The sequence below is a fragment of the Eulemur rufifrons genome, chromosome 28 (assembly GCF_041146395.1).
Source record: "Eulemur rufifrons isolate Redbay chromosome 28, OSU_ERuf_1, whole genome shotgun sequence".
NCBI classification, from domain to species: Eukaryota; Metazoa; Chordata; class Mammalia; order Primates; family Lemuridae; genus Eulemur; species Eulemur rufifrons.
Window position 1 is genome coordinate 23,084,991 of NC_091010.1, and position 12,530 is coordinate 23,097,520.

Here is a 12,530-nt window from a genome sequence, read left to right on the forward strand (position 1 = left end):
GCGTGGAGAGGAAGAGACAGTACCGCCCTTCAATCCCACCCGGTTTTCGTCACTTCCTGTAGCAAAGCATTTCCGGCGGAAGCAGGAAGCCCAAGGAAGGCTCAGGTCGGCTTCATAAATGCAACTTTCTGGACTCTGACTGTGGTTGGGATTCATGAATTGATTGCTTACAGCTCTTGGACACTAAAAGGCACCTAGAGAAGGGCGGAGCTGGAAGGAGTCACGAAGGTTATCTTAGTATTCTCAAACACTGGCCAGGTCTTCCCTAGTCCCAGCCTGATAAGTGAAGGCTTCTAGTTGCTTTTGAGTGGCGCTTCGTCCGTGCTTTATATTAGATTGCTAGAGTTTGAAGGGTCCCTTTACGTACTGACGCGCCGGATATGTGTTCTTAAGCATCTTATGCAAACGTCGACTCTAAAAGGTGACGGCCAAACTCACGAGCCTGGAGAAGAACCGGAATTCAGTAGGGTTTGTTCCTTCATTCATGCGTGCACTCACCAAACATCCCCTCAGCATTCTCTGTGTCAGGTATGAGAAACGTGGCTAGGATTCCCTAGCAAGCCTTGTCCTGAAAAAGCTTTATAGACTGGTGGGAGAGAAAGGCCGTGTCGGTTGTTTTTAAGGCACCGAGGAGAGGCACTAAACCGGCCTATGGAAAGGGCATCCAAATCAACCAGACCCTAATTAGAATTTCACGGGGGTTATTAGTCATGCATAATTTAGACATACTACTTCGAGCAGTTAAGGGAAAGTGGCCCATTGAATGATCAATGACTACTGTTAAACTTTTTCTGAAGAACTAGTGATCCAAAGAATTGGGAGACAATTTATCATAGTAGTTTGAAAAAATGGGTTAGAATCATATCTGGCTTTGAAAATCTGCCTTTGCCACTATTTGCTGTGATTTCGGACACGTTACTTAATCAGAACCAGAGTTCCTCCTGCATGAAATGGGGATAACAAAACCTACTTCAGCCAGGCCCGGTGGCTCTTCCCTGTGATCCCAGCTGCTTGGGAGACTGAGGCAGGAGGATTGCTTAAGGCCAGATGTTACAGACCAGAAATGTGGCTGGTCTCCTCTATAAATAAAATAAAATTTAAAAAATTATCTGGGCCGGGCGCGGTGGCTCACGCCTGTAATCCTAGCACTCTGGGAGGCCGAGGTGGGCGGATCGTTTGAGCTCAGGAGTTCGAGACCAGCCTGAGCAAGAGCGAGACCCCATCTCTACTAAAAATAGAAAGAAATTATATGGACAGCTAAAAATATATATAGAAAAAATTAGCCGGGCATGGTGGTGCATGCCTGTAGTCCCAGCTACTCGGGAGGCTGAGGCAGGAGGATCGCTTAAGCCCAGGAGTTTGAGGTTGCTGTGAGCTAAACGGACGCCACGGCACTCACTCTAGCCCGGGCAACAGAGCGAAACTCTGTCTCAAAAAAAAAAAAAAAAAAAAAAAAATTATCTGGGTGTGGTGGCACAAGCCTGTAGTCCCAGCTAAGAGGAAGGCTGAGGTGGAGGATTCCCTCTGCCCAGAAGTTTGACGCTGCAGTGAGCTACGATCATACCACTGGACTCCAGCCTGGGTGACAGAGCAAGACCCTGTCTCTCTCTCTCTCTTTTTTTTTTTTTTTTTTAACTATTTCATCAGTTACTTAAATTAAATAAGATAATGGATGAAAAGATTTGGCATTGCCTGGAACATAGAGCACAATAAATGAGAGCTATTAAAACTCATAGGTGTGTCACAAATGTTTGGAAAGACAATCAAAAATATTACATTTTATGACAAAGGAAAATGTTGGAAGTTTTATTTCTGTATTTCATGAGATTAGTTATTTTATTTTATTTTATTTTATTTTTTGAAACAGAGTCTCGCTTTGTTGGCTGGGCTAGAGTGAGGGCCCTGGCTTCACCCTAGCTCACAGCAACCTCAAACTCCTGGGCTCAACCTATCCTCCTGCCTCAGCCTCCCCAGTAGCTGGGACTACAGGTGTGAGCCGCCATGCACATGGCTAATTTTTTGTTTCTATTTTTAGGTGACTAATTTTCTTTTCTATTTTTAGTAGAGACAGGGTCTCACTCTTGCTGGTCTCGAACTCCTGACCTCGAGCGATCCTCCCACCTCGGCCTCCCAGAATGCTGGGATCACAGGCATGAGCCACTGCACCTGCTGAGATGCCGAAATTAGGTTTGGTTTGGTTTGGTTTTGTTTTTGAGACAGAGTCTCACTCTGTTGCCCAGGCTAGAGTGCCGTGGCACCAGCCTAGCTCACAGCAACCTCAAACTCCTGGGCTCAAGCAATCATCCTGCCTCAGCCTCCCGAGTGGCTGGGACTACAGGCATGCGCCACCATGCCTGGCTAATTTTTCTATATATATTTCTTAGCTGTCCATATAATTTCTTTCTATTTTTAGTAGAGACGGGGTCTCGCTCTTGTTGAGGCTGGTCTCGAACTCTTGAGCTCAAACAATACACCCACCTTGGCCTCCCAGAGTGCTAGGATTACAGGTGTGAGCCACTGCGCCTGGCCAAGATTAGCTTTTTTTAATCTGAGAGTTTTAAGGAAAAATTTTGTTTCACCTAAACTATTATTTGAACTATTATTGTTTCACATCTCAATTTTAACAATTTGTGTGAACATGCAACAATGCTTTAACTTAAACTCTGTGACAGCCTTGAGCCAGGATCCTTGATTTATCCATCTTTGTGTCATCAAAATTTCAGACAGTACCTGGCGCATAGGAATATGTCATTAAATGTTCATTGAACATTAACATGGCAGTGGTGTAGGGGAACTCCTTGAAATGAATTTTAGCAATATGTCCAGGTAGGAAAACACTTACGTTATCCTGGTATTAGATGTGAAAGAAGGGAAAGCAAGCATGAATGCAATCCACCAATTGGCCAACAAAATGCTTAACATCTGGGATTTGACCATTGTACCAAGGACTTTGGAGTGAGTACGTAAGTGAAGACCTAGTCCTTGCTTCAAGGAACCTGCAGTCTGGTTGATAAACCATGAAACTATGTCATGCTGCTGTACTTGATAACTGTTGTATACAGTACAGGGACATGTTTTTATTACCAATAGATGTTCAACAAGAGAGTAAGCCCCAGAACATTACAAAATGGAAAATTGCTGACAAAGCTTACAAAGTATGTAAGTTCCTTTGTAACATACCTGCACATAGGTACAAACCCAAAATTCCAAGAGGAAACATGCAAAAGGCCCCTTTGACCACAGGTGGCCAAATTATCACTATAAAACTCGGTAACAAGTAGAAGAATTGTATATATATTTGATAGGAAATGTGAAGTTCTGTTTGAATACTGACTCTGCCAGACCAGTTTGCTCTGATCTAGGTGATGTAATGTTTTCATAAAATTAGGGGGAGAATTTCTATTTTAAAAAGTATGTATACACACACACTTGCACACACATTGAATTCAAAAGTCTACACAAAATGTTAGCAGTAGTTATCTCTGAGTAATGTGATTATGGGTGTTATTTATTTTCTTCCATTTACTATTCTATTTTTTCAGATTCTCGACAATGGACATGTATACTAATAAGAAAAAAATGGAATATGGTTTTAAAAATCTACTGTGAAGCACTAGCCCCCAAACATAGGAAACAATGTGAGAGAAGGCTCTCAAGACATTCACACCTAAAATGTGTTATTCAAACTTAAAATGCTGAAGAGAATAAAATAGATGCTATTTCACTTATAAATTCAAAAACCAAAGATCAGTGTAACTGATTGAAGTTCAAACAGCTGTTAAGTGACCAACTAGAGGACAGAATACCAAACAGGAGGCCAAAAGCCAAAAAGTAGTGTCGTGAAGGTGCTGGGTTCTAAAAGGAAGGAGCACAGTAAAGATACTTGTGGCTGAGTGCAGCCCAAAGCTGAGATTTTGATGAAAAATTTGCCCTGTTTCATCTTTCTTTCAAAAGATATGCACAGCCATTATTTTTGTTAGGACACTTGCTAACAGGGAAGCTGACCTTTAGCAGGTAAATCCCTTCAATCCATCCACCCTTCTAGAATTTACCTACACACTTATCTTTTTCACTTGTCCCTGAAACCCTTCAATGGCTGTCCAAAATAAGGCTTCCAAGATAGGACTCTTGCCTTGTTCTCACCACTGCTTTCCTCACAGTGATGATCCCAGAAACAAGAGCTACTTATAGTTCCCCATACTCAGACTATGTTGTTTTATCAGCTTTTCTGTACTTTTGCCTGGATGCCCATTCCCACTAACCTGTTTTTTACCCGACTTAATTAATGCTGAATCATCAGATCTAAAAAGCTTTCTCTGAATCCCCTCTCCAATTCCTGAGCTGAGTGTCCTTGCTGAGTTCACAAATCAGTGCATTTAGTCATTGCTGTGGACCTAGGTTTATGTGTCCATCTATTTCACTAGATTCTGATCTCCTTAGTGCAGAGACTGGACAAGCACACAACTGGAGATTTTAGCCTTAGATGACAGAAGCACATCTCTTAACATTTTGTCAGCAGAAAAGTATAATTATCTTGCAGATGTTAAGGTAAAAAGTTAGAGACAATTTGTAGTGGCTACAATTAGAGCAACTGAGTGGTTTCCTGTAGCAACACCTAGCATTCTATTGTATAAATGGGGCTTATTATGTTACTCACCCAAAATGTAATGCCTGAGACACTGTAGGCACACGTGCTCTGACTGAATGTACTAGTAACTCATGCAACTTAGTAGGAATGGAGCCCCTATTTCATGTGGTTATAAATCTAGAACTCAGTTACTCAAATGCAGAGCCAATTGAGATTCCCTTCCCCTCCGCAATCATGGCTGTCTGAACCACTGTTCCCCATAATCAAAACTTCTCCCTTCCTTAATCCAGCACTGGATCCAGCACTGATGCAGTCCTTCCCTCCTCCCTGGCTTAACTGAAATCTGGCTCACTCTTAAAAATACACCCTCTGCAAGCTTTTTCACACAGATGTTGCTCACATTGCACATATCTCAGTTGGCATCAGTGTCCTCTTTTCCTTAAACCCATTTCCAAACCATTACTCCTTCACTTTCATATAAAAGCTCTTGTCCCTTTGAAGGTAAGTAGAATGTTACTCTATACCCCTCCTCATTCAGGTAATTTACCAACCTCCATCGTTCATTGATATTTTGGAACCTGACTTAGTCTTCCTTCCTTCTCAGTCCTGACTTGTTTTCATCCCAGGAGACTTCGTTGTCCATGAATACCACTCATGTACCCACTACTTTGCAGTTCCTTACCCACCTCAACTGAAATGACCTTTGCCCTCAACTGGCCTACCATCATACCCTACACGTGTCTTCTCCCCAGTTGCTCCATTCTTGAAATCTTATATTCAGACAGCCCTCATGGACATTCAGACTCTTGCCCTCTCTGCATTCTCTCTGTTACAACTCCATCTCCACTTCAATCCCTCAGCAATCTGGACTCCATGGACTATTACTCTAATCACTTTTTGAGTCCTCAACATCTTTACTTTGTCATCCTTTTATTCACAAAGCAAAACCCCAATCCTGGGTCAACCATTTCCCATCTCTATTCCAACAACAAAATGCTAAGTGTTGCTATAGGAAATCACTCAATTGTTCTAAATGTAGCCACTACAAGTTCAGTCTCTTTTTACCTTAATACCTGCAAGATAATCATACTTTTCTCCCGACAAAATGTTAAGATACGCACTTCTGCCACCTAAGGCTAAAATCTCCAGTCATGTGCTTCATCTTATCCCTCTGGGTCTTCATAGGGATCTTGCTCCATTATATATTCCTTCTCCTGAATCTTCACATTGCCCTCCCTCCTTTCTGGCTTCTTCCTATAGTACTTCAACATGCTCAAATATTCCCCACACCCTCCCCCACCAAATCCTCACCACAATCTCATGTCCTGTCTTCTACCTCCAGCTTTAGCTTATTTTTCTCTATTCACAGCCAAATTTCTGAAAGAGGTGTTGTCTCCCATTTCTTACTTAACCCACTGCTAAATGGCTTCTACTCTCAATACTCTTATTAGTATGCTTGCTGCTGTGTCAAAAGTTTCCTTTTTGCCAAATCTAATGGCCTCAGGAGAGGCTCCTCTTCTGGTTCCTTTGAAAACTAAATACTCCTGGGGTTTCTGCCATCTTCTCATTGGGATCCCCTTTCTTCTCTGTATTAAGTACATTGGTGTGTCTCTGGCTTCCTTCCTCAGTCCTCTTTTCTAACTATACTTTCCATCAATAACCTTGTCTACTATCCTAACCACAATTATCATTTATTATTATTCCAAAACCTATATCTCTAGAACAAATCTCTCTCCTGAGCTTCAGACCTATCATCCAGTTCTCTATCCTTTATTTCCTCTTCCATATCTTATGGACTATTCAATATTAAAATATTATTTTCAGTAATCCTGAACTAATCATATTCCCACCTCATCTCCATATAATTTTTTTTTTTGAGACAGGGTCTCACTCTCTTGCCCAGGCTAGATCACAGTGGCATCATCACAGCTCACTGCAGCCTCAAACTTCTGGGCTCAAGCAATCCTCCCACTTCAGCCTACTGCGTAGCTGGGACTATAGGAGCATGCCACCACACCCAGTTAATTTTTCGTAGACACGGGGTCTCACTATGTTGCTCAAGTTGGTCTTGAACTCCTGGCCTCAAGCGATCCTCCTGCCTAGACCTCCCAAAGTGCTAGGATTACAGGTGTGAGCCACCATGCCGGGCACCCATATAACATTTATTGCTCTTCCTCCTAGTACCCTATCTCAGTGAGAGAAATATAGATTTCATTCATCTGCCTCTCTCTCATCTTCCAACACAATATCTGAGTCCTAACAATTCTATCTCCTAAAACCTCTGTAATCTATCCATGTTTGTCAATGTCCACTGCCACTATTTAGCACAGTGGTTAAGAATGCTGGTTCAGAAGCTAGACTTTTCTGGGTTTAAATCCTCATTCCACTACATATTATCCAGCTGTGTGATTCTGGACAAATAACAACCTCTCAAGTGCCTCAGTTTTCATCCCTCAAAATATGTTACTAGCCTTAGTTCAGATCACTACCATCTCTATCTTAAATTACTCCTACAGCCTCTTAAGAAGTCTCGTGGCCTCCAGCCTGGCCTTTCTCCAATCCAGTCTCCTCAGTGTAGCCAGCAATCTCTCTAAAATGTAAATCTAATCATGTTACACCTTATTTTAAACCCTTTAATGGTTCCCCACTATCTTCAAGAAGAGTTTTAAACTCCATTAACAGTGCATGTAAAGCCTTTAAAATCTGGTTGCTGTTAAATCTTTCTCTCTTATTCCTGTCCTCTGCCTATCACATGAAACCCTACTGAACTAACTAAGTCTTCAGACTTATGTTATTCTTTGCTTCTAGGTTCCACATACAACTTGTTCTCTCTGCCTACAAGCACTTTCCCTTCTAAACTCCCCTTCCCACCTACATATACATGTGGCTTATCAACTGATACTTCTGCTTTGTTTCTTTGTTACCACTTCTAAAAAGTCTTCCTTACTCCTAAAACTGGCTAGGTGCACCCCAACTAGGTCCTTAGCATTCCATACCTTCCACTGTCTTGGCCTTTGTTAATCTGTCCTAATTGCTTGTCTGTTAGACCGTAAGTTCCTTGAGGACAGCTATTATATCTTGTTCACAACTATATTCCCCAGTGATTAGCATAATGATGGACACATATAGTAGAAATTCAGTATCTGCTGAATACATTAATGTGTGTGCACTGCTTGCACACCCTTTTAATTATATTTCGAATTTAAAATGCTACACTTAATTAACCATGTCACCAGTTTATACAGCCCTTTAATGTAGAAGGAATTTCTTATTTTCTGTCACATAAGCTATGGAAGGAATGATCTGAATATAAATACACCACATTTTGTAAAATGCAAGTAACCTTAAGTAAGAGTAACTTGACCGCCAAGATTAGAAGAAATTCTAAAAGATTACATTCAGAAAATTCTTAACGCGTAGTAAAAAGAGACAATAAAAGGAGGTTTTTTTTATTCAAAGGTATAACTGGATAAGTAGATTTGTTTACAACCATTCTTGTGAAATACTTTTTAAAAAAATACGACCAACTTCTTTGCAAATAGCATACACATACCTCAACTATGATGACCTAATTTTTGGTGGATAATGTACATGATTAGGCAGAAATAGGCAAGCTCACACTGGTAGATTAACTATCCAATACTCAATCAAAACTCCGTTTGTGGCCCCCGCTTCTTGATCGATTTCTATTCCCACTTCGTCTTCTACCATCTTGTCGACTTCCTGAGCGACTTCCCTGTCGACTCTGTCTACCTGACCGGCCACCAGATCGACCACCTGACCGGCCTGACCGGCCCGACCGTCCACTTGACCAGCCACTCCTCTGTCTGGAATTAGAAGATGTGTTTCCATCATAATATTCTTCAATTTCAGGCAGTTTGGACGGCACTGAGAGTATCCAGTCTGAATCATGCCACTCTGCCTGTTAGAGGAATTTACAGGATTAATATGAATACAAAATAGAAACCATAAGCAAGCACATGAGTATGAGACACCTTTTTCATATCTGTTGTTTATTGGCTAAAGGCTATTTACCTGTTAAATTCAAAGTGTCTGGAACAAAAATGAAAACCGGAAAATAAGCAAAATAAAAACATGTTCAAAACTCATTCACTAAAGTTCCTACATTTTAGTCTCAGAAGAAACTCTCAGGCCCATTTCAAGACTTTAAATTCACATTTACTTTTTACATTCTCTTAAGATAGTACTACTATCTGGTTTCTCAGCACAAAGCAGATGGGCCATTAATAAGTAGTGCATTGTTTTCAGCAAGTGTACTGACAGAATCAAGAAGTAAACAAACTAATGATTGAGATTAAACACCTGTCAATCCCAGCCAAGTACCATAAAATGTAGCCATTGGAAATAATTTGGTACTGGAGTAAACAAACTCAAGATATACAAATTAGTAGCTCATAAAAGCATCACTTTGTTATATCTTGCTATTATATTAATACATTAACTGTTCTTCATTGTAATCATGAGTTGCCAAGGAAAGTTATATTAAGACAATCTGTTGGTAAAGATGGGAAGAGACAAACATCTACACACACTAGTGGTGGGCTTGGCAATATATGACTAAAGTCTTAAAAATGTACAAACCCAATTCCTCCACCTTGAAGCTGTGTTTCCTGAGGGGGACAGTACCTCCCACCTGCTCCCAAATTCTTGATCCTTCCCCCCACCCCAACCCTCTCCCAGTTTCAGATGGTAATATAAAACACAGGCAAAAAAAAAAAAAAAAATGCACAAACTTTTTGGCCAAGCAGTCACTTTTAAAAATTTATCTTAAAGAGATTAACATGGCAATGCATAAATAAGTAGCTATACCAATGTTCAGGGCAGTCCTGCTTATATAATATATATAAATTACATATATATTATATATAGGCCGGGCGCGGTGGCTCACGCCTGTAATCCTAGCACTCTGGGAGGCCGAGGCGGGTGGATCGCTCAAGGTCAGGAGTTCGAGACCAGCCTGAGCAAGAGCGAGACCCCATCTCTACTCAAAATAGAAAGAAATTATATGGACAACTAAAAATATATATAGAAAAATTAGCCGGGCATAGTGGCGCATGCCTGTAGTCCCAGCTACTCGGGAGGCTGAGGCAGTAGGATCGCTTAAGCCGAGGAGTCTGAGGTTGCTGTGAGCTAAGCTGACGCCACAGCACTCACTCTAGCCTGGGCAACAAAGTGAGACTCTGTCTCAAAAAAAATAAATAAATAAATAAATAAATTACATATATATTATATATATAAATAATATAATCTAAATTTCAGAAAATAGGACATTAGTTAAGAAAATTAGCCACCCATATGGCTAAATGCTAGGGAGTCGTTAAAATTAACCTTAGCGTGTCCCTGTAGTCCCAGCTACTAGGGAGGCTGAGGTAGGAGGATCACCTGAGCCCAGGAGTTTGAGGTTGCAGTGAGCTATGATGACACCACTGCACTCTAGCCCAGGCAACAGAGCGAGACCCTCTCTCAAAAAATAATAAAAGTAAAAAAAATAAGTAACCATAGTGGTGAGCACCTGTAGTCTCAGCTACTGGGGAGGCTGAGGCAGGAGGATCACCTGAGCCCAGGAGTTCCAGGCTATAGTGGATTGTGCTCATTCCTGTGAATAGCCACCACACTCCAGCCTGGGCAACATAGCAAGACCTGTCTCTTTAAAAAAAAAAAACTGTATAGTTGACACAGAAATGTGTCCTCAATATATTCTGAATTTTTACAAAGACTTCAAAAACAGAATAATCCCATTCTTGTTTCAAAATATGTACATAAATATGCACAGAGATGCAACAAATTCTTCACTATGGGAATCCAGGGGACAACTTCTTTAACATAAAATACAAGGAAATTTTTTAAAAAGAGAGTGAGAAAGGAGGGAGAACCTATAGATTAAAAGAGATAGAAACATCACATTACAATGTATGAGCCCTTGGTGCATGCCTGTAGTCCCAGCTACTCGGGAGGCTGAGGCAAAGGGATTGCTTAAGCCCAGGAGTTTGAGGTTGCTGTGAGCTTGACGCCACGGCACTCTAGCCTGGGCAACAGAGTGAGACTCTGTCTCAAAAAACAAACAAACAAACAAACAAAAAAACAATGTATGAGCCTTGTGGACCTTATATTAAAGAATATTTAGAGAACAATGAGAAATTTAAACACAAAATTGGATTATATTAAGAAATTATTATTTGAGGGAGTTCAATTATGGTATTGTGATTATGTCTTTTTTAAATTTTGTTATATTTAAAAAATTAACCAGGGATGGTGGCACATGCCTGTAGTCCCAGCTACTCAAGAGGCTGAGGTGGGAGAATCACTTGAGCTCAGGAGTTTGAAGCTACAGTGAGCTATGATTATGCCACTGCACTCCAGCCTGGGCAACAGAGTAAGACCCTGTCTCTAAAAAAATAATAAAATAAAATTTTTTATATTTAAATATGTGGAAATATTTATGGTTGAAATGATAGAATACTTAGAATTTGATTTAAAAGAATACAGAGCGGAGAAGTAAACAGAAGTTAAGACGAAACAAAGCTGGCCATGAATTGATAATTACTGAAGCTGGGTGACGGGTACATGGGGGTTGGTTATACAAGTCTATTATTTTTTAAATATGTTTGAAATTATTTATAATTAACAAATTTTAAATTGAGATATATTCACATTGGATATTTTATATTGACTTAGGCATGATAATAATGTGAATATATTTTTCAGAAAAATCCCTATTTATTAGAGAAACACACTCAAATGTTTAACAAATAAAATTTTTAAAATACCTGTAACCTTTCTGACTCGGCTGTGGGAACATCAAAGCAAACACCCTAAAAGCAAAATAAAAATATTTTTATTTAGATGCATGTGAGGTTTTTTTTTCCCTAATAAACTTATACTTGCTGATAATCTTATATTAGCTTTAAAAAAAAAAGGATTAAATGTGTCCCATGATTGCTTAGAGGACCAAAATAGATAACACAGTATATAATGCATGACAGAGAGTGACTGCTTAATGTATTGTCTAAATCTGAAAAGTAATTATAAACATAATATCTAAAAAGAAGCTACTATTACTAATAAAAATCTAGAGTATTCTCTACAAGAGTTTTTGTAGACACTATAATGTTGTGATACGTCCCTTGTAAAATGATCCTTCTAGTAGATTCCTTTGAAAATTAAATGCCAGAAAGTTTCTTGCCTGAAGAGCTGCAATGTTTATCAGATAATGAGACTGATGTAACCCAAGAAATTTCCTCTTTGGTCTCAGTTGCCAATAAATTGAAACTTAATTTAATACTCAAGTACAGCAACTAGTTTGCCTATTGATCTTGTTATATTTTCCTCCCCCTCTACAATTTTTCTGAATGTGTGTATTTTCTCATACTTGCCTCAAATCTTTTTTGAAGGGAAGTAATATTAAACATTGAGAGATGATTATTTCCAATAAACAATATAGCTAATAAATTCTAATCTAGAATGAACCTATGTAGTAAAGTTAGATGAATAAATATATCTTCACAAAACCATTAGAAGAAATCAGAGCCACTAAGATTACAGAGTTTTAATTTTGCTATACAAAGGTATTAAAATACTTATTTAATTCACATAATTATCCTCATTAACAACCAAGAGCAGGCCATTTAAAAACCAATACAGCATGTTCTCTAAGTTTTAGAGCTGTTTAATGTTGCAATCATAAGTTACATAGTCTTAAAGAATAAACACACACAACCACACATAATATGTATACAAGAGCAGAAACTTAGATAACTTGGGTATTAGTTAAAACTAAGCAGAATGACTTACAGCTCTGAGTTATATATAAAATTCCCCAAATTTATAAGTGGAAACAAATTAACACAAAGAGAAAACAGTATTATTCATCCTATTAAACTTCAAAAACAAGAACAATATTTGCTAGTCTTTACAAACATCT

The 12,530-nt window shown here is 39.4% G+C and overlaps 1 protein-coding gene across 1 annotated transcript in view; it reads right to left on the minus strand.

The window, feature by feature from the left end:
* Positions 1–8,010: 8,010 nt before the first annotated feature.
* The window catches only part of DDX50 (DExD-box helicase 50), a 36,606-nt gene continuing 32,086 nt past the window's right edge, over positions 8,011–12,530 (minus strand). Inside the window, exons 14-15 of the mRNA XM_069459956.1 lie at positions 11,377–11,421; positions 8,011–8,510 (exon numbers count right to left, since the gene is read on the minus strand). Coding sequence (XP_069316057.1) covers positions 8,232–8,510; positions 11,377–11,421 — 324 coding nt within the window. The 3' untranslated portion in view covers positions 8,011–8,231. The remainder of the gene's footprint in view (positions 8,511–11,376; positions 11,422–12,530) is intronic.